The sequence below is a fragment of the Phodopus roborovskii genome, unplaced genomic scaffold (genome assembly GCF_943737965.1).
Source record: "Phodopus roborovskii unplaced genomic scaffold, PHOROB, whole genome shotgun sequence".
Lineage (NCBI taxonomy): Eukaryota > Metazoa > Chordata > Mammalia > Rodentia > Cricetidae > Phodopus > Phodopus roborovskii.
Genome location: NW_026126585.1, coordinates 15,760,080 through 15,787,827, shown reverse-complemented (window position 1 = coordinate 15,787,827; position 27,748 = coordinate 15,760,080). Strand labels below are relative to the sequence as shown.

The 27,748-nt window shown below is 52.2% G+C and overlaps 1 protein-coding gene across 1 annotated transcript in view; it reads left to right on the top strand.

Moving 5' to 3' along the window:
* Window positions 1-26,975, top strand: part of Tmcc2 (transmembrane and coiled-coil domain family 2) — a 36,081-nt gene extending 9,106 nt beyond the window's left edge. Inside the window, exons 2-5 of the mRNA XM_051204171.1 lie at window positions 758-1,294; window positions 22,377-23,317; window positions 24,617-24,752; window positions 25,561-26,975. Of these exons, the coding sequence (XP_051060128.1) occupies window positions 758-1,294; window positions 22,377-23,317; window positions 24,617-24,752; window positions 25,561-25,872 (1,926 nt within the window). The 3' untranslated portion in view covers window positions 25,873-26,975. The remainder of the gene's footprint in view (window positions 1-757; window positions 1,295-22,376; window positions 23,318-24,616; window positions 24,753-25,560) is intronic.
* Window positions 26,976-27,748: the final 773 nt, after the last annotated feature.

Here is a 27,748-nt window from a genome sequence, read left to right as displayed (position 1 = left end):
AACAACAGAAGACGGTTGCTGGAGTGGTGTAGACAGAGGTAGGTTTTGCAGACAGTTTTCTTGGGTGTCTTAGTCCTCCATCATCAACCGTCACCTTCGGGCTACAGCATGGCTACTGCATCTCCAGATACTATTTTCACGTTCCAGATGGGGGAAGGAGGGACCGGTGCCTTTATCAAGGAAGCAAAGGTGTTTCAGAAACCATAGCTACAAGCGAACGTGCTGAAGCAGGAAGTTCTAGCTAGCATCGTACACTGACACCTTGTAGTGTGGTTGGTGAGGAAGGGGGAGAAGTACTGGACACACAGTCAGCAGAGCCTGCTTCGATGCTGTAACCTGATTATACGGCCCTACTTTTTCCAAGGAATGTCACAAAGACCTCTTTGGGAACAGATGTTTGGTGGCCACAGTGCCCTGGCGCAGCTTGAAGGATGATCTAATAGGGAAGGAGGGAGGTGATGGGCCTGGGGAGACCAGTTGAGGATACACAGCCCCAGCAATGCCTTGGAAACTAGTATACTACTAAACCCCAGGTTCCCAGTCTGAGGACATCCTGTTTAGAAATCTGAACTTACTTTAGGAACGGAAGGGTACATGACTATATAGCCATGGCAGGCCACCCATAGGGATCCCAGCATTCAGATGTCTGTGCTAACTGCTCTGGTCTCCTAAGAATAGACCCACCACCCTCAACCCTAACTGACAAGGCATCCAGGAGCTCCCCACTGACCAGGGCTTTTTATCTCTCCCTCTTAAGAAAATCCAGCAGCTCTCAGAGGGGTCCATGTTTGGCCACGGCCTGAAGCACCTGTTTCACAGCCGACGCAGGTCACGGGAGAGGGAGCACCAGGCGGAGCACCAGGCATCTCAGGAGGCCCAGCAACAGCAGCCGCAGCAGGGCCTATCCGATCAGGACTCCCCAGATGAGAAGGAGCGCTCCCCGGAGATGCACCGCGTCTCCTATGCGGTGTCCCTGCACGACCTGCCTGCCCGGCCCACTGCTTTCAACCGGGTGTTACAGCAGATTCGTTCCAGGCCCTCCATCAAGCGGGGAGCCAGCCTGCACAGCAGTGGGGGGAGCAGTAGCCGCCGGGCCAAGAGCAGCTCCCTGGAGCCCCAGCGCGGCAGTCCTCACCTGCTTCGCAAGGTCCCCCAGGACAGCAGCCTGGCCGCCATCCTGCACCAGCACCAGGGCAGACCCCGCTCCTCCTCTACCACCGACACAGCCTTGCTCCTGGCTGATGGCAGCAATGCGTACCTCCTGGCTGAGGAGGCCGAGGGCATCGGGGACAAGGTAGGTCCCAGCAGGAGGAGGGCGGGGAGAGGACCTCTGAGGCCCTGCTGTTCATGCTTTTTTTTTTTTTTTTTTTTGCCTGGCACTGCTGACATCTACTACAACCCCATTACCTGTCCTCGCTGAGAAGTCAGGACAATCCAAACGCAAGGGGCTAATTTCTGTTTGTTTAGGGGATTGTTTTTCAAAAATGGTCGTTTGCTCAGATTGTTTGATAGTAATTTTGGTTAATTTTCCTTAAACATGCTTTGAGGACACGGGCACTGCTGATCCCTCATATTAGCAGAGTTAACTGGCTGCTTAATCTCTTTGGCCCTCCGTGTCACCAATTGAAAATGGGGGAAATGAGAGGAACGAGTTAGCATAGGTAACTTCCTGTACTGGAACCTGGCGCCCTAAGTAGCTTAACTGTGCTCATTACCAACCAGAGAAGAAGGGAGGAATCCGTGAAGTGTTACCTGGCACTGCCTGAATGTATCCAACTCATTTACTCATTTGTAAATGTATCCAACTCGTTTGTTTACTCGTTTAACAAATATTTAGTGAGTGGATGTTACAGGAGCGAGCAAAGCAGTCTCATGCTGCCCAGCGTCTAGAAACACTAGAGAAAGAGTAGAAACACTAGAGAAAGAGTAGAGAGGCTCTGATGAACACTTTGGGAGCTTGGGAAAAGAGTAGGCAGGGTGGCAAGGAGTTGGAGTCTTTCTGGAAGAAACTGTTGAACTAACTGGAAGGAAGGAGGGGAGGTTGGTATGCAGCAGAGCAAGGGAGCTGGTGGCTGGCACTTCCGCTCCTGGAGACTGGGGAGGCAGAGGCCAGAGTATAGAGGGTCAGGCTGAGTCCAGTGAGCTAGGCAGGAAAGTGGGCGCAGAGTGCATTGGGGCGGCAGCAGTAGATTAGGCAGGGGGAGAGAAAGGGAGCCAAGGAAACTGTCTTTGATGTTATTTCAGCAGCTGCAGCCAGGAGAACGTAAAGGAGAGGGATTCAGAAAGTACTGGAACTAGACCAGGAAGAGGCTATTGAAAAGAAGCAGAGAGAGGAACCTCTGGCTTAGCTCGGTGGTGCTCTCTCTGGTTGAATCAGCGGGGAAGAAGCAGGGTCCAGGAAAGGGGCTGTCCTGTCGTAGGTTCACTGGGAGCTGCCCACGTAGAGAGGACTCACTGGCTGGTGGGGGGGGGCACACAGCATTGAGGTTGAAGTCACTGGTGCACATGAGATAGACCCTCAAGAGGGCATCTGGAGTGAGCAGAAGGCTAAAGCCAGATCCCACCGGCATAGAAGGGACAGGCAGCCATCTCTGACCTGCTGCCTTTGGCACACAGGTTTCTTCCCTCGTCCTTGCCTCCTTTCTCTGCCTCAACAATGTCTCTCTGCAGATTTGCTCCCACACACACCTGGGTGCCCTTCCCAGGCTCCTGGGCTGTGACTCATTTTCCTTCTGGTGGTCTCTTTCCATCAGCAGAAGGAAAGTCAGAGCTGAAGGATTGATGGGAGGCAAGTTGAAAGGTCAAAGGTGGCAGAGGGTTTGGGATTAGAGGGCTAGCATGGCATCTGGGCTTGCAGGAAAGGAGGAGAGGAGAGCTGGTGAGGTGGAGAAAAGGCTGGGGGAGGGGAGGGAGTTAAAGACCCAGTGCACGGCAGAGCATATGCAGGAGGAAGAGATGGAGACGCCCTCGGGTTTAAGACTCGAGAACTTGGTTGAATGTAATTGTACATACCTATAACCCCAGAACTGTGGAGCTAAGGCAGGAGAGTCGTGAGTTCAAGATCAACCCAAGTGACATAGTGAGACTCTCAAAAAAATAAACAAACAAACAAACAAAACCCCAAGAACTAAGGATATAGCTTATAGCTGCTCAGTGACAGAGTTGGTTAGCATGTTCAAAGCCCTAGGTATGATCCTTCGAAGAAAAAAAAAAAAAAAAGGCCAGGCAGTAGTGGCACTCACCTTTAATCTCAACACTTGGGAAGCAGAGTCAGGCAGATCTTTGTGAATTTGAGGCCAGCCTGGTCTACAGAGCAAGTTCTAGGACAGCCAGGGCTACATAGAGAAGCCCTGTCTTGAAAAAAACAAAAGAAAGACAAGAAGAGGGAGAGAGATAGGGAGAGGAGGAAGAGGAGAAAGGAGACTTGGTATCTTGGGAAATGGGAGATAAGGCTCAGACAAGGGAGGAATGGAGAGAGATTTAATTTGATGAGTCAAGAACTGAGAGCTTAGGTAGAGGGAGCTAGGCACCTGGGCTTTGCTTGGGGAATGATGGCAGAGGTCAGAGAGATGAAGGCAGCCTGATGAATGGAGGGCAGAGGAAGGAAAATTGTTCCATCAGGGACCTCAAAGCTTCGGGCAGGCCTGCCCATGAAAGCTTGAGGACGTGGGTGGTCCTCCTCCTATGCGTAGGAGCTATGGGACAATGGGCTTCTTGGAAGAGGAGCTGGGGGGACAGCCTGCCGCTGGACAAGTCCCTGCCTATGGAGAATGGATGGCAGACGGTGGGCTCAGTGGAAAGGGGGGAGAGTAGGAGAAATTCTGGGTGACAGTGGGGTCCTGTTTGGGAGTAAGAGGGCCAGTCGCTTCTCTAGCATCAGGGTTCCAAGGACACTCTGCTGTTAAGCTGTTTCTACTATAGATTGTCACCAGCACAGATTCAACGTCCTACACAAGGTCCAGGGCTTTCTAACATTGGCTGTGACTTCCGTGCATCTTGGCTTTTTGAAGTATTTGGAAGTTAATGCCTTCAGCAGTGCTACCCACCAGGCACTGGCTCAGGTTGTATGCTTTTCCAGTGCAGATATCTTTTTGTAAATTCATTAGAATGGTCCACTGAGCTCGGCAAGGTAGATTATAAGAGCCCAAGTTTTGGTTTAAAATATATATATATATATATATATATATATATATATATATACACACACACACACACACACACACACACACACACACATATACATACATACATACATACATACATACATACATATCCAAAGACTTGTTAAGACCACAGAGCTCAGACCTACTGTAGCAGGACTGTGACAGATCCTGGGTTTGCGCCCCAAGCCCGGTGCTCTCCCCACCATGCCAGGCTGCCCGGCATGGGTAACTGGCACTGGTAACCAGTGATGAGGCTCAACCATCAACTCATCTGACCCAAGGATTTGCTTTGGCAGAATTATCTCACCCAGGAGTGACTTTGCAACAGTTCCTGACCATGAGCTGTTGAGCCATTTCGTATGTTGTACATGCGACACTCATTCGGTTTCCCACAGATGGTTCTGGAGCACCGGTCCATAGCAGAGCCTCAGCTGGCAGCCATAAGTCAGCAGGTACCCCTTCCCTTCCTGAGCACTTTTGCTTACCCCCCCCACCCCCTTTAATTGGCGTTTGTTGAGCATCTACTAAGTGTCAGGTACTATTCTAGACATCAAGGGACAAATCAGTGAATGAAAGAAAAGATCCTACAGCAACACATCACCCATCGTAGTGGGAGGCGGCAACCACCAAATGACTGTGGAGTGTGTTTGGTAGTAAGAGCGCTGAGAAGCAAAAGGGAAGTAGGGCATGAAGGCAGAGAATGTGGGTGGGCCTGCTGTTTTGACAGGCTGGTCAGAAAAGCCTCTCTGACAATGTGGACGGGTGGATGTGGAGCGGAGTAGAGATAGCAAAGTAGAGAACAGAGAGAATCAAATCAGGGAGGGGCTGGGCTGAGGACTTGGGAGGGGCAGGGAATACTGCAGACTGCATTGGGGCCAGTATGCCAGGAAAAGGACTTTAGATCCCCCCCCCCAGGTGTCAGTGAAGGATGGTAGAGAACAATACAAGATTACCCTGTGAGAACTGACAGGGTTGGCCAGGAGTCCCGTAGAGCGCTGATGCATACGCCGGAGGAGCTGATGGTTGGAGTGGGGTGCTTGTGGAGAGGATGTTGGCTGAACTCTCCGTTTGCTTCAGATGTTAGGGCCAAGGGTTTCTGATGGGTTGGATATGGGACATGACAGAACAGAAGTCAATGACGGCTCATGGTTTGGAGCCTGGATGCAGGACAAAAGACACTTCTGTGAGCTGAACAAAAACAGCAAGGAAGATGGCAAACTGAACAGCTATTCCTTTGGTGGTGGTGGTGGGGGGTGGGTAGGGCTAGGTTTTGGCTGTGTTAAGTCTGAGGAGGCTATTAAACACCCCATGCAGAAATGCCAAATAAGCAGTAGGATGTACAAGTCTGGAGTCCTGGGGAGAGATCCAACCTGGAGGCATAAATTTGGGAGGTGTCAGCATATAGATAGCATTTAAAGCGATGGGGCTGCATTTGCAAGCCTGGCTTCTGCTGCGAGAAGTGTGCAGTAAGAGGCAGCACTGGATGCACTTGGCTGAAAGGGTGTGGCCTCTCGGACCCGAGAGCTGGTGGGACCCGGCAGCTGCAACCAGATAGTTCAGGCCTTAATGAGAAAGCTGTGTATGTACGGCAACAGCCGGGCCCACCTCTCATGGGTGAGTCAGTGGGTATGTTTAAAATTGTATGCAGAGATATCCTGTCACATGAGGGGCTTGAGTTTGGATTGGGAGGGTGACCCTTGAGAACGACAGCTAATTGGGGTGTCTCTAGAGTTCTCTAGCTGCCTGGGAAGATGGGGAATAGGTGGACAGCAGGCACGTTCGGAAACCGGTGATGATTGCTGCTTGGGAGTGCAGAGAGGGACCTGGGGTACTTTGGGCAGATATGCCAGCTGGACAGCTTTCTGGGGGCTTTCCCACCCCATTATTGGACACTGTGGATGATGTGTGGGAAGAGGGAGCCCCTTCTTGATGTGTATGGAAGGCCAAACCCAGAATCTTGGGTGACCTCACTGGGGGATGGCTGGGGAGATGTTTGGTTGTTATTAGTTGCCATGTAGGTGCTGGGAATCGAACCAGTGTCTTCCGGAAGAGCAGTCGGTGTTCTTAACTGCCGAGCCATCTCTCCATACCCCCTCTTCCCTATTCTTTTTTTTTCCCCCCTAAGATTTAACTTCTGTTTAATTAATTAATTTTAAGCAGGGTCTCACTGGGTAGCCTTGGCTGGCCTGGAACTCACTATGTAGACCAGGATACCCTTGATCTCTTAGAGATCCACCTGCCTCTGCCTCCCAAGTCCTGGAATTAAAGGTGTGTGCCACCATGCCTAGCTTCTTATTTGGAACTTTCAGCTTTGTTACTGTTTGCCTGGTCCACCTTCAGAGCAAACAGCGCAGTTGGCAGAGAAGATGTCATTGTCTCCACTTTGTAAGTGAATACTTAGTCCTCCAGGAAGGGAGGGACTTCTTGCTCAAGGCATCCAGCTAGGTCCTGGCAAAGAGGCACTGTTTCTTCCTAAGGTATAGACTTTCCAGGCTTGGAGCTGTCCCTCTAGAGATGGGTGTGGTCCTGGGAGTCTTGAGAGGGGAGAAAAGTGCCTCCCTGTCCTTGGAAGAGGGATCTTCTAGCCACCCCAAAGCTTGAGGCCCCATCATCTGACTCTCCAGACCCAGAGGCCATTGGCTGGTATGAGGAGCCTGTGGTTCCACTCTCTTGGTCTGGGTATGAATAGGAAGTATTCTTCTCTCTAGTAAACACAGCCCACATGCTCCCTTGCAGACTCCCTGGTGATTACTAGCATCTATTTTTAATTCATAAGCCTCCCCCACTCCCCACACCCCTCACCATTGTCTGCAACTCACCAGCTGGCTCTTAGACCAGGGCAGCCTGGTAGGGCTTGAGTTACTAAAGCATCCCCGAGGCAGCTAGGGTTCCTGACCGGCCCTGCCCAGGCTCACACAGCACCCTCTCAGAGAATGCAGGGGAGCTGGGGCCCCTACTTGAAGGAACAGGGGACAGCAGAGCCAGAAGGGGGTCACAGAGCAGCAGCTCAGTCCTGATGGTGGGAGCTGAGCTATCATTTGTTCCTCCAAATCCAACTCTCTAAGCTCTGCCTTTAGCTATTTTCCCTATTAAAAACAAACACTGTTCCTCCTTAGCCCCACCCTTCTGCTTTCCATTATGAATGTGACACTGAGAAAGGTCACCAAACTCAGCCTTACATATGTCAAGCAGGGGAAAATCACTTGTCCGTGTACTGGGACATCACACGTGGACAAAGAGGGTAACATTTACGTTCTGGGAACAGGCCCTGGGGCATGGAGAGGGACAGCCACCAGCCAGGTTAGGCCGCTTGGACACGTTCCCTACCCCCTCCCTCTCTCTTTCATTCCCCCCCCCCCTTTTTTTTAAATCTTTTCAAAAGCAGCTCCTGGAAAATGTGGGGTTCAGGCTTCCCATCCGTTTGTTTCTTCTCTTCACGTCTGGTTGGACATCCCTCAGAACCTCACCTCTCCCCAGCTGTCTCTATACTCTCTACTCAGCTTTGCACACCCTGGACCAGCGCAGGGCATACTGTGCTAGAGGCTGTCAGAGGAGAATGACCCAGGAGCCAGCTGTGTGGCTAGGTTCTGACCTTGGCCTGGTCCTGTCTTCCCTGCTGTCCTGTGACTGAGGAGCCATGTAGGCCAGGGTCTGTGCAGCCCTGAGAGAGAATCCTATGGCCAGTGAACTCTTCCCTGCTGCCCCTGGGGTAGGTTGGGGTTTGGGGGCAGGTTCTCCATAGTCACCGGGTGCTGATGGGGAGAGACCCTGTCTTGCCGGGACAGTTCCGCTCTAACTTGGAGGTGTTATCTCTAGCGCCAGATGGTGGAGGGGTGGGGTGCAGCTCATCTCCCATCTCAGGGCAGATTGAGCACATCCTATGCACTTTCCACCAGATTTATCCAACAGCAAAATGTGCCTCCCCATGCAAATAAGTCCCTGTTTACTTCCAGGGTGGTGAGGGAGGGGGCCCACCTCTAGCCAAGAAGACTGAAGTTTTGGCAGACACCCAGGGGCCCTGGTTTATTTACATCTAGCAGTCTGCTGGCTCAGTGGTGGGCGGGGCTGCCTGCTGAGCAATGTTCCCAAACATGTCCCCAGAGACTTCTCACCTAGGAGGCCACTGCTGTCCTAGGCCTGGCTGCACAGGGGCTGTAGTGGGTGTGTTCTAGGATCACGCGAGTTTTCATCTTATTCACACAAGTACAGCCGCTTCCCATCGAGTGCTGCCACCTTCCAAGAGGCGCAGCCTCTCCAGGTCACCCAGGTTTCTGAGGACCGCCTCTGTGGCCTCCTCACCCCCATCCTTTCCCTCTTTCCCCCTTTTCTTCTGTGTGTGCTAAGTCCCCTTGCCCAGAGGAAGAGCCAGAGGCAGCCGACCCACTCCTTGGAGGACCCTTCCGAGACTGTTGGGACTGCGGTGACGAGGCCGGCAGCTCTGCTTTGGTTTGAACCATTGTTTCCCTGCTCAGTAAACCTTGAGCCCCCTCCTGCTTTCTGGGCCCCCTGTTGTGCCTGGATAGCCAAGATGCACCCTGTTAGGGTTCTGTTTAGACCTGAGAGGGGCCCGAGAATGAAGGCCGCCCTTGACTCCAGAGGTCCTAAGTATCACCAGGCCCCTTTTCTTTCAGAACCAAAGCTGGAATCGCTTGTCCCAGTACACTCCCAGCCTCCAAGGCAGCCTTCCTTTGCCTTTTCCCTACCCCCACTGATGTTCTCTCTGGCTGGAAATACTTAGCCCTCCTGATTAGCCCTGGATTCTGGAGTATACAATTGCCTGGGATACTGTGTTCGGGTTAGACAGCTCGGCTGTTACCTAACCCCTTGTTGCTAAGCTCAGGCCAGAGCCTTGTGGGAGATGAGCTCTTTGTCTACAGCCCATGGGGCTGATGTGATGTCATCCCAGACACAGGGAGGAGACTACAGCCAAGGCTCCATTCCCTACCTCTCAGGGTCTGGGTGTCAGCAGGAAGTAGGTCTCTGTCTGCCGGCTCCAGCCTACGTGGGCATGGGCCATGGGAGTTGGCACGCATTTCCCAGCTGCCCACCACACTCTTCCCTGCATCTGCCACATCCGTGAGATGAGAAATGTGAACCTGGTCCCTCGGTGCCAGGTGAGGCGATGGAAATACAGTACCGATAACCTGATCCCTGCATCTGCATCTTGTTCTAGGTGCAGTTCGTACTTTCTGTCTTTAGTTCCTGCAGGGCAGAGGGCTCTGGAATAAAAACAGAGGTGCAGAATGCACGCCATTGCAGCCCTTTGGGGATTCTCAGACAATCAGGGGCTCTCCCGAGCTACAGTGCTGAGGTTAAGGTAATGCCTTCTCCCCCGCCTCTCCATTTCCTCCAGGGCCAGATGCCAGGTGTCACAGATTGTCAGGCAGATTTTAGTGGCCCTTGCTCCTCAAATACTCTGGAGATCCTCTCTGGCCTCCCCATCCCTCAAGTCCAGTATCCAATGTATATACTTCCCTTCCGTAGAGCTTGCCTGATACCCCCACCTTCATCCCAGAGCTGGCTTGCTATCCATAGCTAGTGAATAATTCAGCATGTTCAGCAAAAGCTAAATCAGATCCATAGCGATACTGTGATCAAGGGGGCCCCTTGGGGCAGCTGGAAAGGCGAACCCTACCCTGGAAAGACAAGTGGCCTGTAATATCAACTTCATTAGATAAGGTTTCATCGCCTCCTGAGAAGGCAACTTCAAACCCAAATGTTACCTGGGCCCTGTTCCTGTCTACTTACTTCTTGGGGACTCAGTGGCCTTGTAGGCATGCTTCTGGGACATGCTGGTGCCAACAGCCAGTCAAACAGCATGCTATGGTTTGCAGAGTGCTTTGTGCATATTTCTTGTTTAATCATATCAGCTCCTGTGGTAAGCTCTGAGCCCTTGAGTCAGCAGGAGCCTACAGGAATTGTGTTTCAATCCCCCGCTTTAGGAAAAAAAAAAATGTTCTCAATTATTTGTGGCAAATGGGGTCGGGGAGAGGGTACTTTGTGTCCTAAAAAATGTGCAGAAAAGGGATGCCATTTCCTCTGGGTCACTTTCTTCAGGACCTGTACCCAGTAAGCCCTCCTCTGGGGACTGGAGTACAATAAAGGATTGAATTTGTTTAGCCTAGCCATGAGCCAGATATATGGCTGTTTCCACTGACCAGGTTCCCATGCCCGGAAACGACAATCCCTTCTCCCCCACCCGCAAAGAGCACCTGAGACATTAGAGCATCCTAGGCCCCCGGGTGGAGGAGATGCCTCCTCCCTCCGTGAAAGCAGCCGAAAGGTCTCGTGGTGTACACATGCCAATGGCAATGGTGGCATTCCCCTCCATAACCCTTCTGTTTGCTTCTCCAGCTCCTGGGGCTGTATCTCTCCAAGTACTCATAGGGTATACGCCTGCCTTGATTGCTGCAGTACACCGTGAACAATACCAGCCATTCCCTTGTCTTCCCAGGGGAAAGCAGTCCCCAATGGTGACCCGGTTAGGTCTGAAAGTAAGTGTGGAGTAATGCCCTCCCTGGCCCCTGTGTTCAGGGGAGGCAAGGTGAACATAGGGAAGCCGCCAGCCTTGAGAAGGAGCCCTCGCCAGGGCTTACCACACAACATGGCAGCCTGGGATTTTTTAAGGCCTGATTTTGTCTTCTAAGGCACTACATTTAGATGCTTCTCAGTATTATTGTCAGGGTTCCCACTCTGGAGAATGCGTGGACTCTGCTGAGTTTTCTGTTTTATTTGTGCTTTGTGGTACCAGGGAATTAAACCCAGGGATAAGCAAGTGCTCTACCACGGAGCTATACCCAACCCTATTTTAATTATATTTTTTTAGAGGGGAAAAAAATAACAAATAGTATGATTTCTTTTTTTTTTTTTTTTTTTTTTTTTAGGAGGGAAAGAATGATAATGTGAACAAGGCAAAGGGAAATAGAGTTTAAAGAAATAAGGGCTTGGTATCAAAATTAAGTGAAGAGGAAGTATGACGTGTAAGAGTGTCAAATGAGGAAGGGGCCAGTGTGGAAGAGAGCTGAGCCCTGCCAGGCGTGGAGAGCATTGTGGGTCCAGGACCGGGGCCCCTTCCAGCTTTCCCCAAAAGGACAATGTGAGCGCATCTGTTGCCCCCGGCCTTAGCTCTGCGTGGAGAAGGCAAGGCCAGACACTCCCAGCTGTAGCTCAGCTGTCTGGGCCTGTGGACCTGTGGTGACCATCTACCATGGTTGCCTCTTCCTCGGCCAGATCTTAGAGGAAGTAACCAAGAGAGATGGCCAAGGCCTACTAGGAAGTACATGCAGGGGCATGCACCCAGCAGCAAGAGGAAAGCTGCTCGGTGGCTTGTGTCCTTCCAGAGGCGTCCCTTCAATGCTTGTGGCAGCTCTCTCCATGTCTTCCTGCCATTCTCGCAGCTTCCCCTCCGATGACAGCTACTTTCCCCACCCAGGCTAAGCCTTTGCAGTACGGTCTAGAACACCGTGACGCCTGCATGGGTGTACATGCTCTCCCCATGCCCCAGTTGGCTCCTCATCCTGCAGGCTCCTGTCTGGGTACGCCTGACTCCTTTGCGGCTGGGAAGGAGTATGGCTACTACCCGTCCAGGCTACATAGCTCGTGGGTAGCAGGGTAAGGATCTCCACCAGCCATTCCACTGCCAAGCACTCTGCCAGGCTACTGGCAGGTTTATTCAGCATCCCTTAGCCCATTCTGTACTTATCTTCCTGCCAGACATACTCACCTTCAACTCCTGCCGGTTCACACTCTTCCCACTGTGCCTGGGGATATTGTCAACCAAAGTTCTGGAGCAACTATTGAACCAAGGTCATAAATGCTCCGCTCATGGAGAAGGGCAAGGACAACATCGCAGAGGAAACGGGGCAGACACTGCCCTGATCACTACCTGTTCCTTTCCTCTTAGTGACTACTTCATCCCTCGACCCTTCCCTCCCTCTTCCTGTCTGTCATTGTGATGAGATGCTCCCGGAGTGGAGCTCAATGTCCGTCCCATCAGGAGGCAGATTTCCCGGTGGTCACCTTTTAAGGCAGTGCGGCCTTAGGAAGAGACTCTCTCTGCTTTTCTTAGCTTTCGGGATCAGGAAGCCTGGGAAGAAAGTGCTGCCATTCAGAGATAGCTCCACAGTAAGAAAAAAATGCAGGAGAGTGGGGGCAACCCCAGTCTTGGCCTGCTCCCAACCTCTAGTCTCCTGTGATAGGCTCTACTGTCCACATACGTGCTGTGGCATGTGTACCCACACACATACATACCCTGCACATAGAAATAAACAAATAACATGTAACTTTAAAGAGGGAAAAGGAAAGGGAAGTTTCGAAAGAGACAGATAAGGGAGTGCCTTGGCAGATGTGGGATTTTCCCAGGCAGTCATGGGAAGCCTAGGGCCTTAAGGCAGGAAGGTATGCTGTGCTGGGGTCCAAACTGAGCCCGATACACTCCCCCAGCTAGCCAGATCCCAAGTGGCCCAGGATGGGCCCTTACACCTCTACTCACATGAGTCTACATTCACTGGCACTTTTGTCCTGGCCATTTTCCATCCTCTGGCCCTTCCCAGAGGACAGATGAGGGATCCATCCTCATTTTGACGACTGAAAATGTAAACTCAATTCTTTACAAGTAAGAGCATGGTGAGAAACACCAAGCAGCTATAGAGTTTGTGTTGCACGTTAAAGTGGCGAATTTAAAGAGGTTTGACCAATAAATGTATACATATGTGCATGTAACAATTTTGCAAGGAGGGTTATATGGGAGGGCTTGGAGAGAGGAAAAGGAAGGGGGAAATTTTATAATCATATTGTAAACTCAAAAAGTAAGTAGCTTGGGGGTTAGAGAGGTGGCTCAGAGGCACTTTGCTCTTCTGATGGACTTGAGCTTGGTGCCCAGCCCAGCCCCACATCAGGTGGCTCTGAACCACCTATAACTCCACCTTCTGGGAATCCAGTGTCCCACAGGCACCAGATTTCACATGCACACACACTCTACACACACATGCACACACACACACACAACACACATACACACACCACACACACACGCACACACACACACAACACACACATGCACACACACACACACACACAAAACACACACACAATCTAGATTCCTTTTTTTAAATTTAAAAATCTTGGCTTGGTGAAGCCCAAAGGGAGGGGCAGGGAAGGGCTGTCTTTCGGGTAAGAATCTCAAGCCATCCTTGTTGCTACCCAGGATGGACGCCCTGCAGACAACTCCCCATAGCTCTGTGAGCTGATCAGCTGCCATCCCATACTGTCAGGGTCAAGGGAGACCAGCCTCACAGAAGCCACAGGAAGGGGCCCAGATAACCAAAAGGGCTACTCCTTTCCTTCCTATAGCTTAATAGGGACAGCAAGACGTTTTTATTAATAACCAGTATGCAAAAGGAACAGTACTTGATAAAGTATAAACAAGGAGACCATTTATGAAAGTGAGAGCTGCGTAGAGTTTTCCCTGACCCGGGTAATATGCCTTGCCAGCCTCCTCACAAACCCCTAAGTCATCAGCTGATACGTGTTTGCATGGTTTCCAAGACCCCTGGGTGGGGGATTCCTGGTCTCGGTGATGTTGGCTGCAGACCTTGGCACTGGCTCCTAGAGATAGCACTGGGCCCCTCTTATCTCTTGGAACCTTCTTGAACTTGGGACTGCCCCATCAGCATGATCCACATTGACCCTTGGTATTTAAGCCCTGTGTGCTTCTGGGGGGCTCACATGAGCGAGCACTGAGTCTCTGAATGGGTGTTCTGCCTTGGGAGCTGCTCTTAGAGAGACAGGTGGATCCAGGACTGGCTTCTCCACCTTCTTCCTTACCACTTGCTGTCCTCAACCCTGGCCCTCTGGCCCCCTCTGCTGACCAACAGTATTTCCTACCGGGACTGCACGATGAAGTCCAAGGGAAAAGACAGTGCTGTGAGTTTGTCCTTTGTTGTATCCTGGGATGGAGGTGGGGAGGGGGACAGGGAGTGAAGTAGGAAGCTGAAGCTGGGAAGTAGGCACAGTGGTGTCCAGAGCAGAGTGGGTTCCTGGGACACAGTCTCCGGCAGAGGGATTCCCTTATTGAGGCTGGCTGACTTCTCCAGGCCCGTTATTGGGGAGCCTGTGTTGGAAGGGACCATGCTTTAAGGCACTGAACAGGGAGAGATGGGGAGAACTCTGAGTGTGACCCCCTCTGGGAGACTTACTTCCATTATGAGCTGAAATGGGAGCTGGCTTGAGAGGGTTTTTGATCACCTGGTACATTTTTTAGACACGGAACTGGAAGTGACTGATCAGAGCCTGTCTGGTGGGTGAACAGTTACTTGTCCTATATTTTTCCCACCCCCTGCATGAAGCTAAGCCAGTCACACTAGGACATACACCTACACACTGGGCTGGGGAGAGGTCCCTAATCCCCTCAGGGTCCTCCTGCTGTGTAGACCTCCAGATGGGAAGAAGCCGGCCATGAGCCCTGGGGGAGGAGGAAATCTAGAGCAATCCGCTCCTAATCCCTGGCCGGGCCTCACTCAGACTGGACATGGCTGCTTCAGAGCCTGGGAGTTCTGGCACACCTGTTCTCAGACCCCGATTTCTAACAGCCAGCCCGATGCTGCCCAGGGACTGTGAGTCTGGGAGCCTGGCACTGTCCTCAGACGGCTGGGGTCTTAAAGCCCCTGGTACGTCTTCGCCAGCACGGCTTTGGGAAACAGTATCCACGCAGGTGAGGCTCTGGGTCAGGGGAAGGACAGACTTCCACCTGGGAGACGGGGTGGGGCTGTAGAATGATGGAGAGCTGTCTCTAGAGCTTGTCGGGCAGCAAGCACCCTCTTCTGGACTCCCCTAAAGCAAACTCTGCCCTGCCCAGTTGTAGAGAGCTCTAGCTTTAGGGGAGCTGGCATGCGATTCAATGCCAGGGTGCTTGTAGTTGTGGCTGCCCTGTGCTCAGAAGCAGTGGCGGGGAGAAGGAAATGGGGAGGTTCTGGGAGCATTGACCCCCATGGACCAAGGAGAGTTCTGGACCATAGTGTTTGGCTACTGGAAAATCAGAGGATGGAAATGAAAGGGGCTCGGAAGTGAAAGACCAGCTCAGGGGTCCCAACCAAGAGTCTATGCTCTACAGAGACGGAAGGAGAACACAGGGCATTTATGTGGACAAAAGAGCTTTGTTCTCAGGAGGGCCAGGCTTGAAGGGAGGATGGAGTTATGACGGCAGCCAAGCAGTCACCCTAAACAGAAAGGGTCACAAGCCCGGGTGTAGGTAAGACCCTCCACCAGCACAGGAGGAGCAGTCCCTTAGGGGCAGGGCAGGCTTGGTCGCTGCAGGAGACCCTGCGATGAAAGGCAGCTAGTACCTACACTTCTACCTTGAGATGGATGGGTGCTGCAGGAAGGAAGGGCGTGTCCCCTCTTCTGTGTGTAGTCTGCACCCAGGGGTCCCCATGCAAATGTGAGAAACGGGCACACTTTGCCTCCTCGTGTGGCTAGAGCCTTGCTGTGGGGGAGTTTCCACCTCACTGCCCACAAATACAAATGCTCTTTGTGTGCTCCATTGAGTGTCTGACCTTTGGAGGCAGGAATCTTATGCTTCCTGGGTTATTTCCCCCACACTTCCCGCTTGCCCACCTGGGAGTACTTGGGTATGTAGGATGACTGGTCCAAAGCTGGACTGAACATTTCTGTATGTTCCCACTGGGAAGAGAGAGCCACCAGCCAAATAAGGTGATGCCTGCTGTATTCAAAGAGGACCAGCCTGACTTCAGGACCCCAGGCTGGGTGGGGTAGTCTTCCCCTCTGCTCTGGCTATAATGTCAGGTACCCTCTCTTAGTTTGCTATAATGTCAAACTGCCTCTTTGAGGCTGGAGGGTTTTAGCTGGCCATGGACTTTTCCCTGCGTCCCGGACTGGGACTTGGTTTTAGAAAGGAAATCAGTGTTCCCCGTCCCATGAGAGTTTACAGAATCAGTGTCTGTCCAGGACAGGAGTGAGCTGGTCCAAATATCTCTGCTGAGTCACTAGTACTGACAGGCTTGCCCTGCCCCCCCCCCCACCTTGCACACCCACTGGGCTCTGACTCAGTGGAAGTCTAGACACCTGTTTGGCCAGGCACCTAGGCAGATCAGAGTAAACATCGGGCCTAAAGGAGACCCAAAGATCTATTTGTTTCTTTTGTTGCATCTTCCCTCTCCTCCTCCTCTCCTCTTCTCCTTCCTTCCTTCCTCCCCTCCCCCCACCCCACCTCCTTAGAGTAGCTTCACTGATGTATTTCCATCTAGGCATGCCAGCCCACTGCGGGTACCCTGGGCTGCCTGACCCATGGTGGGAGAAGTTCATGGGAACACAAATGGGAAGTACGAACTCCTCGCACGCAGTCATTATTTCCGTGGCCTGTGTGCATACATTGCTAAAGGAAGAAAGTGAGGGGGTCTCATAGGAACGACCTTTCTCTCCCTCTCTAAAGCATTACTTAAGCTAGCACTTTCTATTCTGATAGTGTCTACCATTTGCCTGCCAACTGCCAGGGTTCCAACTGCTGGACTGTCGTGCGGTGGGGTGGGGAGGGCCAGTGTCTCAAAGCCAGGTTAACAGAGGACTCAGGCCCAGGAGGAGGTGCGAACCGCAGAGGGTGATGGGAGCCAAGGCTGGGGAAGCCCTGACCCAGCCGCTCCTGTAATTTGGCAGTCCGCCTAATCCAGTTTCAGTTTGCGTTGCTGAAAGTGGGTAGGGAGACAGGATTGTGGCATTGCCAAAGCTAAGTAGACAGGGTGCCCGGCTATTTGTGGACCACGGGGAGAGCTCACTGAAGCCAAGATGGAAACAGGAAAAACTGGCCCCAGGAAGACACTCCAGCTCTGCCTTACCCTGAACCTTCACCACTGTGTCTTAAACTTCAGCTATGTAGCTGCAGCCCTGGCTAGCATGCTCCCTCAGTAGGACCGTGTCCTGGGCTCCCCCAGTTGCCCCGAATGTGCACGACCCATTCTCCTCCTTGCCAGATCTTTCCTTAAAGTCTGCTCAGGCTATCCTTGGGGGTTCATCCCTAGTCAGATATCTGTAGAATAACTGGTTTTTCTCGGGGAGGGGGGTAACCATGCCACGGGGGTTTTTTGCACCGGATGTGGTACTGGCAGCTGGTGGTGTGAGCTGAGTGAGTCTCCACACCGTTTTGGAGAGGGGAGCAGTCATTGCAGCCAGACCCTGCTCCAAGCTGGGGGCCTGGAGTTTCCACCTGCTCACGGCGGGCACCGAGTCACTGTGCTTTACCCCTCAGCTGCCAGAGCTGCTCTGGCACGGGATTCTTCTCTGCCGCCCCTGAGGCAGTGAGAAGGTCCAGATGCCCCCTTGCAGACCATTCTGATGTGGTTGGATCCCGCCCTTCCTTGCTGCACAGCTGTGACCTCCTCCTAGTTCCGAATCATCTCAACAATCCTCAGGGAGACCCAGTACCCATTAGGTTCTTACTCTCCATCCCTCCCCCCAACCACTGCCCCGCAACTGCTAATCTGTAGATTTAGCACTCTGGAAATCTCATATAGTGGAAGCACTCAGCATGTAGCAAACTGGCTTTTACATTCGTCTGTGCTCTGACATTAACGATCAGAATTGCAGCCCTGTCATGACCACACAGCCTCCCATTATACGGACTGCCTCATTTTGCTAGCCCACTCGCTGGTTTAAATGGCCATCTCTGATTTGTGCCTACCCTTTGGCTATTGTGTGCCACTGTGAACTTGTACCAGGGTCTATTTGAATATCATTTTCAATTCCTTTGGGTGTTGTCATAGTTAGCTTCAGCTGTGACTCTGATACAGCCCCTGGGAAGAGGGAATTTCAACTAAGGAATTGCCTATGTCAGATTAGCCTGTGGTCATGTCGAGGTCTTTTCCTTTTTTTTTTTTTTTTTAAATCTGCCTCTCTTCCTTCCTTTTTTGAGACAGGGTTTCTCTGTGTAGTCCTGGAGCTTCTGTAGTCCAGGCTGGCCTTGAACTCATAAATTCACCTGTCTCTGCCTTCTGAGTGCTGGGATTAAAGGTGTATGCCTCCACTGCCCGGCTGAGGCATTTTCTTAATTGTTAATTGATGTAGGACCACCCAGCCCACTGTGGGCAGTGCTATTCCCTAGGCAGGTGGGCCTGAGCTATATAAAAAAAAAAAGTAGCCGAGCAAGCCAAAGGCATTCCCCCATTATTTTCTGCTTCAATCGCCTAGCTTGCCTTCCTTCTCGGATGGAAGATGAAATAAATGTTTTCCTCCCTAAGTTGCTTTTGGTCCTGGTGTTTATCACGGCAACAGAAAGCAAACTAGAACAGGTGTACTCCTGGGAGTTGAATTGGACGTTATGAGGTAGCTCTGTATTTATTTAACTGTGAGGGGTCACCATACCAACCCCCTCCATTGGCTGCACCATCTCACCCTTTTACTAGCAGATCCTGTGGATTCCAGTTTCTACGCATGCTTACTATACTGATTTGCTTTATTCAAAAGTGTTGTCGTTGGGCAGATGAAAGGGTTGGGCAGTTTAAGGCACTTGTGGCTCAGCCTAACAAGCTGAGTTCTATCCCCAGGGCCCACATGGGAGAGGACTGACCCCAAAAGTTGTCCTCTGACCTTCACACATGTGCCCCTCCAAAACAGAAAAATGGGACTTCAAAAACAAGAAATTTGCTTCAAATAATGTAGCCTTCCTACTGAATATGCAGTGTCTCAATCTATATTTCTTTTTAGAAGCATAAAATGGCTGTACATATTACATCTATAGCCACAAATGCAATTGATTGTTGTATTTTCACAGTATAGTGAGTTTTTTTAATTGAGAATTTCATATATGAATATGATATTTTTCTACCCCCTCGTTCCCTTCTCCAGATCCCCACCACTTTTCCCTCTAACTTCATGTACTCCCCTTTTAAAAGCTCACCGAGTACTCCGTGGGTGTAGGACCATCTTCTGGGGCATGGGACAACTCTCAGGGGCCTTATGTCTGAAGAAAATTGACCCCGCCTCACCCAGCAGCCTTCAGTTGCCACTAGCCTCTCACTTAGGCATGTGATATCACGAGCCCCTCCCTCACGCTGGGATTTTGGCTGGCTTCGTCTTGACCGCACAGGCCTTGTGGATGCAGTCGCAGCCACCGTGAACTCAGGTGCACAGTGACCCTGTCAGGTGCAGCAAATAACATTTCACTGCAGATGACCACTACTGCTGGCTCTTACATTCTGCTCCCTCTCCCAGGATTCGCTCTGATCCTTTGGGGATGGGGGGGTGATATAGACGTCCCACCTAGAGCTGTGTAGGGCTGAGCTTCCCACAGCCTCTTGTGGACCAGTTGTGGGTGTCTGGATTAGTCTCTGTCTTCTGCAAAAAGAGGCGTCTCTGATGAGGGATCAAAGATGCGCTAACCTTGATTCAAAACTGGTCCATGTCCTGGGCCTGCAGTTTCCACTGTAGCTGCTGGGAATCTGTATATTTTTAAGGAACTGCCACACGCCCCTGACTTTGTATCTCATGTTATCCTCTGAGAATCCCTTGAAGGAAGTAGAATTACCCCCTCCTTCCAGGTGAGAAAAGCAAGTCTCAGATAATGGCACCTACAAGGTCACACAGCTGTTGTCTGACCAAACCAGGGTTCCCAACTGCTGTCAGATTGCAAGCCAGGACCCATTCCATTGCCCCCCCTCCCAGGCTCTTATGCTATCATTATTTTTAGTAGACTTATTTCATTCTCTGTGTGTTTACCTACATGTGTGTATGTATGTATACATTCATACCTGCAGCACAGAGAGGTCAGAAGGGGACAGCAGATCCCCTAGACCTGGAGTCACAGATGGCTGTGAACCAACATGTCAGTGCTGGGAACCAATCCCAGGTCCCTTGCAAGAGCTCCTAAACACAGGGGCGTCTCTCCAGCCCCACCCCTTTTTTAGGTGCTAGGGTTTGAGCCCAGGGCCCTGTAGAAGCTGGCCGAGCGTGAGCCACTGAGCTGCATCCTGGCCCCCTCTCATCTCTGGCAAAGCTCCATGTGCTTTCTCACTACTCGAAGAACACGCATCTTTTCTTCCTCTAACATTCCTTTCCTTGTTAAAATAGAATCCTTCTTTGTGCCCCTGTGGCTGTCTGCCAGATCCTTGGCTCTCTCTGTCCCCTGCCCTGTCTCCCTTCTTGGGTCTTGGTGGTGGCTCATCCCTTAGAACCCTTGCATTATGGAGGTGTGAGAGAAATGGGTGTGCGCGCGTTGTGATTTCGTTCCCAGCAAACAAACGTCCAGCCCCATTCCTAGGCACTGCGCTGTGTGGCATCCACTCTGACTTTTCTGTGTAAACCACACGGATGCTACATGGTTAGGGAAACGACTGTACCTCCCAGGAGGAACTGGCAGGCAGGCAATGTGCTTTCTCTCCCCCTAAGAAAGGCACTGCAGCCTTCCCAGCATTCCACATCCATTGCCGCCTGTACCGCCCACTGGCACCATTCACAAAGAGTGAATAGCAGCATGCAGACTCCGAACACATTGCCATCAATGCCCATCACCTGCATAGTCTTTGCCCCAGGAGGAGATGAAGGAGGTTGGATATCTGTGCTAAGGCCAGGTTCTTTGAGAGTAAAGGCAGCCCACGGGTTATATAGAAAACTTACTTTGTCTGATGCCATCGATACTGAGTAAATATGCTTTGATAACCTCCCATATTTAGCCCAGCTTGATTGTAGGCATCCCCCGCCCCTCCAGGAGAACAATCTGTCTAGATTCAGATCTGGCAGTTATCATGTGCCTGGGAGACACCATCCATGAAACCTTCCCATGGAACTTGAACCAACAGGTATGGTTACACCCATTGTACAGGCAAAGACACAGAGGCTCAGGAAAACCAGTGGGACCACAGCAGAGAGTGACAGGTGGGGGGGGGGATCAAGTCCATGAAAACGAGACAGACCTCGGGATGGATTGCTTTGGGGGGGCGCATGGCTTGGATTTGAAAGGCCCACGTCTGAGCAGGAGAGTCCTGAGGCACAGGCACCTGCTGGGAGGGTGAAGGGCATAGAGAGACACCCAAGGTCAGGAGATTGTCCTCTTAGCATCCTTAGGGGATCCATGGCTTGAGAGAGCCTAAAAGGAGCCCCTCCCCGCCTCCTGAGTTCCCCAGCTAAAGTTCTCCTCTAACTTCTGCCTGTAGTTAGCTCTGGCTCTTTCTGGTTCCAACTAGGCTGCTTTCTTTTGTTTAATCCCTTCCACAACGTGGTGGTGTTCACCTCACCCCTGCCCCCCCCCCCCCCCGTGATCTGATCCAGCTTGCTCCTGTTGTGTGGTGATAAGGTACAGGACTCAGCTGCCTGGGGTTAGTGGGCTCCCAGTCTGCCCACACATCTATCTCGAATTCAGCATCTTCTCAGCCCTTTCTTTCCGACCCCCCACCCCACCCCTGCCGAATCCTTTCTCAGACCTCTCCCCTGTCTCTCTGAGTTTGTTTCCACACTGATGCACTCCACCTGTGTGGTGGAGAGAGGAAAGCCTCTTGCCTCCCTTTCTCCAGAGTCTCCCCCTTCCCAACTCTTCCAGACCCCTGGCCTTTCTGCCTCTGAGTTACCTCTGGGCCTTTAGACTTTAAGGACCTGCCCAGCAGGGTGGGTGGGTGTACTCTCTTCCCACAGTTCTGGGTGAGTGAGTGGGAGAGGTTGAGTGTTCCCACCATCGTGAACCAGAGGCTGCTGCTGATGCCCTCAGAGGGCAGGAAGGTAACAGAAGGGTGTCAACAGGGCCAGTGACCCGTGCTGCTGTGTTAGTGAAGACGGGGGGGTGGGGGGGTACGAGGCTGGACGGCTCAGGCCTGCATGTAGGCTTTCACAACTGCGAAGGAGAGGGTTGCTCAAGGCAGGAGCCTAATTAGGAGACTGAACCCAGGGAGAATGCTGAGCTCATCTCTGGCCTCAAGGCCAGAGGCTCTGCCTTTTCATAGCTGTGTGTCCCCAAGTTATTCACTAGAACACCCAGTTCCAAAGGCAACGTAGATCTGCCTAGACTTCGTTTCAGAGAAAATGCTCTCTATAAGGGTCATGCTGGTGTGCAGCTGTTGGAGCTGGCTGTAGAAACTTAGACTCTTCTCCTGAACTATTCCTTCATGCCACATCCATTGTCCAGGTCCCCCAAAGGTGTCCTGGGCTGCACAGACAACCCTGCTGGCTGAGCCCCCTCCCATGTCACATGATTTATTTGTGCTTGCCTCCTCCCCTCAGGGTGACAAGGGAGATCTTGCGGCCCTGAGCCTCCCCTCTGGCCCTGGCCACGGTGACACTGATGGCCCCATCAGCCTGGACGTGCCAGATGGAGCCCCCGACCCCCAGCGGACTAAAGCTGCCATTGACCACCTGCACCAGAAGATCCTGAAGATCACTGAGCAGATCAAGATCGAGCAGGAGGCGCGGGACGACAACGTGGCAGAGTACCTGAAGCTGGCCAACAATGCAGACAAGCAGCAGGTGTCGCGCATCAAGCAGGTGTTCGAGAAGAAGAATCAGAAGTCAGCACAGACCATCGCCCAGCTGCACAAGAAGCTGGAACACTACCGCCGGCGCCTGAAGGAGATAGAGCAGAATGGGCCCTCACGGCAGCCCAAGGACGTGCTGCGCGATATGCAGCAAGGGCTGAAGGATGTGGGCGCCAACGTGCGTGCCGGCATCAGTGGCTTCGGGGGTGGCGTGGTGGAGGGCGTCAAGGGCAGTCTCTCTGGCCTCTCGCAAGCAACCCACACTGCGGTGGTGTCCAAGCCCCGGGAGTTCGCCAGCCTCATTCGCAACAAGTTCGGCAGTGCGGACAACATCGCCCACCTGAAGGACCCTATGGAAGATGGGCCCCCTGAAGAGGCAGCCCGGGCGCTGAGTGGCAGCGCCACGTTAGTGTCCAGCCCCAAGTATGGCAGTGACGATGAATGTTCCAGTGCCAGCGCCAGCTCGGCTGGGGCAGGCAGTAACTCTGGGGCTGGGCCAGGAGGCGCACTGGGGAGCCCTAGGTCCAACACTCTTTACGGTGCCCCTGGAAATCTGGACACTCTGCTGGAGGAGCTGCGCGACATAAAGGAGGGCCAGTCACACCTGGAGGACTCCATGGAGGACTTGAAGACTCAGCTGCAGAGAGACTACACCTACATGACCCAGTGCCTGCAGGAAGAGCGCTACAGGTGGGTTCCCCTTGGTGGCTTCACAGCTGTGGCTGGGCCCAGTGGGAAGTAAGCAAGCCGCTCTGAGCTTTGGAGGCCACGGGAGAAGCAGCCAGAAGGGTCCTGCCATGCCAGGAGGAGCCCCTGAGGAGCTTTCTCCTGGCAGGAAGAGGGGCCACCTGACCTCCAGAAAGACCTCTGCAGGTCTTAGGATGATGCAATAGGTCAGTGGTTCTCAACCTTCCTAATGCTGCAACCCCTTAATACAGTTCCCCATGTTGTGACCTCCAACCATAAGATTATTTCCATTGCCACTTCGTAACGGTAATTTTTCTACTGTTGTGACTTGTAATGTAAATATCTAATATGCAGGATATCTGATATGTTACATGTGTGAGAGGTTCATTCAACCCGCAGGTTGAGAAGTCCTGCTTTACGGTTTTATGTTCTTAATTCACAAAGGGGAGACTAAGACAAGGGCCAGCACCATGTGTGCTCTTCTGGAGACTCTGGTTCAAAAGCACTTTGGAGGCAGCTACAGGAGTTCAAATCCCAGATCTCCCTTTTAGCACCTTAAGCAAGCAGCTGACAGTCTCTGCCCAGTTCCCTGTCTGTGAAGAAGGGTAACCCCGACATGACTTTATGGAGTGGTTATAAAGGGCGAGTGAGTCAGCTAGGTGTGATGGTGCACTCGGGAGGCAGAGGCAGTCAGACCTTTGTGAGTTGAGGCCAGCCTGGGCTACATTCTAATAGCATTAAAAAAAAAAAAAAAAAAAAAAAAAAGATGGAGTTGGGATGTAGATGGACAGCTGGGATACCTAGAGAGCTCCTGAGGTCCTTCTCTGCCTCCCTCTCTGGGATTCAGATCTTTTCCTTAGCACTTCTTTCTAGATAATGACTTGTAAAACTGAGGGGGAACCCCACCTAAAACTAACCACCCTAGGTTTATAGTCATCTTTTGATACTTGGTGCTTTTGAAAGCAAGAACCACATCTTTGTCTACCTCAGGGTCTCTGCTACCCAGGGAGCATCTTAGCCAGGTTTTAGAGCCGGGTTAAAGTCACTCAATCCTTAACTCCACTGTCGTAAGCCATGAAATCCCAGATAGCCTTAGCCTCTGTCTTGTTCTCCCTACCTGTCCATACAGATGAGGCTGTGTGAGGATCCTATGAGACAGTGCCAGTCCACGCTCGGCACAAGGGCTAGCACACAGGAGACTGATGCTGTCGCTAGGGTAACATGAGAGCAGGACCGAACGCATGGGTGGGCTGCGTGTCACTACTTTGTAAGAAGCTGTGTCACCTCCTCTTTTCCTACCAGATATGAGAGGCTGGAGGAACAGCTGAATGACCTCACTGAGCTCCACCAGAACGAGATGACCAACCTCAAGCAGGAGCTAGCCAGCATGGAGGAAAAGGTGGCCTACCAATCCTACGAGAGGGCCCGCGATATCCAGGTATGGCCCAGGGCCTGACGTGTGGGTAGAGCCACAGGCACGGAGTGCATTGGGGTGAACATATCACATACGGCAGATAGGTACAGGATGCATGGTAGAGATAAGAACGAGGTAAGTCCTTGGCCAAGTGCAAAGGCACTATGGTGGCAGATTTACAAATGAATAATTGGTATTTCCGGGCGTTCGCCTGTCTCTTTATGGATCTGGGATCTATATGCAAGACTTCCTCCTCAGACAGTCGTCAGTCAAGAGTTTTGAGTTGCAGCTGATCAACCTGTACCCTTCTTGGCCTTGAAGAGGGGGCCCTACATAACCACCTCCTTGGTACGGTGGCATATTGGTCTGTTCTTTGCTGTAGCAAGTTGTGTGAGGTTGGATAATTTGTAAAGCGAAAAGATCACCCACCTCTCACTTCTAGAGACCCAAGAGGATGTCACCCTGTCCTTGGAGGTGGTAAGGACCTCACTGATAGTCTCCCAAAGGCAGGGACTGTGTAGGGGAGCCATATAGCGAAACAGAAAGCCAGAGAGATTTGGGGGTCAGACTGTCTCTCACAGCATCTAATTCTTTTGTTAGATGCATGCATGTCTCTGTGTGTGTGTGTGTGTGTGTGTGTGTGTGTATACACTTCACGTGCGCATGCGCACACACACTTTAAAGGTTCTGCTACCGTAACCCTGCCAATGCTAGAAACCAAGCTTCCGGCCCACAGACCCTTGACCCCATTGGAATGAGAACAGGTAGGATGGGTTCAGTCTGGGATCTCACCCACACTGAGCTCCCATATACCACCCCCTGTGCCCTGCAGGAGGCTGTGGAGTCCTGCCTGACCCGTGTCACCAAGCTGGAGCTGCAGCAGCAGCAGCAGCAAGTCGTGCAGTTGGAAGGCGTGGAGAATGCCAATGCGAGGGCTCTGCTGGGCAAGTTCATCAACGTGATCCTGGCGCTCATGGCCGTGCTGCTGGTGTTTGTGTCCACCATCGCCAACTTCATCACGCCCCTCATGAAGACACGCCTCCGTATCACCAGCACCGCCCTCCTGCTCCTCATCCTCTTCCTCCTCTGGAAGCACTGGGACTCGCTCACCTACCTCCTGGAGCATGTGCTGCTGCCCAGCTGAGAAGCTGCCATCCGTCCCCGTCATGCCCCCCCCCCCCCACGCTCTCTGGTTTCCTCCGCCACGCATCTCCGGGAGGGCCGGGGACTCTCTTGAATCTTGTCTTGCCCAAACTGCCCATCGGGCGGCTCCTGCCCGTTCTCTGTACCGCTGTTTGGCACCACCTCTCCTGGCCTGAAGGTTGCTGAGAAGGGGGTCCGGGCTGGAGGGAGTCGAAACACTCATGACCAAACGGAACGGGGGACTTTTCTGGGCTGACCGGCCGATGTCCTAGGTCATGAAGGCCACTAAGATGGAAGGCCAGTCTCAGTTTCCCTACGGAAGAGCCCATCCTAGGGTGGCCTGGATATGGCCGGTGTGCAGGAAGGGGAGGGTCCCGGCCTTGGGGCTACAGAGCAGGCCAGAGGCAGCTCAGCCTACCCTTCCCCTGCCCTCTCCCCACCGAGCTGATTTGAGACTGGTTTCTGGAGGATAGGTGAGGCGTGGCTCTGGATTTGTGTTTTCTCTGCTCATCTTTCTGCCAATCACTGGGTGTGCTGCTCTCTGCAAAACAGGCCCCAAGGGCCTGAGCCTCTGCCTCTAGCCCACACCCTTAGGCCTCTGGGATCCAAGTTGAGTTCTATTTATTTATTTATTTGCTTACTTATTTATTTGTTCTTATCTTTCCCTTGCTTCTGCCCAGCTGGGCTCCAGGGAGAGGACCTGCCCATCCTCCCTCTGAAGCCAGGGATTATTTATTCTTGGCTCATCACATCACACTCCAGACCATGCATCCTGCGGTGTTTCTGGCTGGAAAAAGGAGTATGTGGCCACCCAGCCCGCTCTCCCAAGCAGCCACACCAGATGGGCAGGAGGATCATGGTCCTTTTCTATCTATTTATTTTATATGTGTGTCTTTGTGGGGAAGAGGGTGTTTGGTGATTTATTTCTTTAAGGCTCTGGATTACTGTGTACAGTTTGCACAGCCCAGCCTCCCCATGGGCCCCTCCAAGCACATTGGGGATTTCTCAGAACAGGAGAGAGGAATCCACGAAGCAGGAGAAACTCTGCCTGCCGGCTGTGGTGGACCTCCCTGAGAAATAAATATCCTCTACGTTTCCAAACCATCCTGTCTGGTGTTGGCTGATTAAGCTGTCTCTGTGAAAAATCACAGGATCTCTTCCCCACACTCTAGCATTCTGGGTAGCACAGGCTGGGCCTCATCTGTTGGCCTGAATTGTCTTCTTTCAGGAGGCAGCATTGAATGAGGCATATCCACCCTCCAGCCTTGTTCTGAGCAACTTAAATGATATGACTACCATCCCATCCAGCCACAGTTTTGCTGGAGCACTTCCCAGGAGCTATGTGGAGAGACTCCCATAGCTGTTATGACAAGTTGTGGCCACAAGAGGGCACCAGAGTCTGTACTCCAAAACCTCTTTCAAGATGCAGTTCCAAACCAGTATCCCTTGGGATTGGCTTGACTTTGTCATTGTGGTCTGGCTGGAGTCAGGGAGTACCTGCTTTCTAGGAGCTGTGGTGTGATCCTCTCCATGAAGGGCCAGGACTTGGTATCTGCCCCGTGGTTGGAGCGCCCAGCCCTCAAAGCCCCATAGCTCTTCCGGGAAGGAACTTAGTGGGTACTTACAATAGGCCCTTTGAAAGGAGGAGGCAACTAGGACTGACTGATTTAAAAGAACAAAAACAAACCAACCAAAACAGAGCCCGAGAGCCTTGGGTCTCAGCCCATAACTAGGGTGCTGCAACCAACCTCCACCTGTTCTGGGCCTCAGTTTCCACATCAGTAATAGGACGAATATGGTCACTGTCCATGTCAAGGACCATGGTGTTCTGTGGCTCTGTCAAAAGCCAGAATTACAGCTGTGTCTGTGGCCTCGGG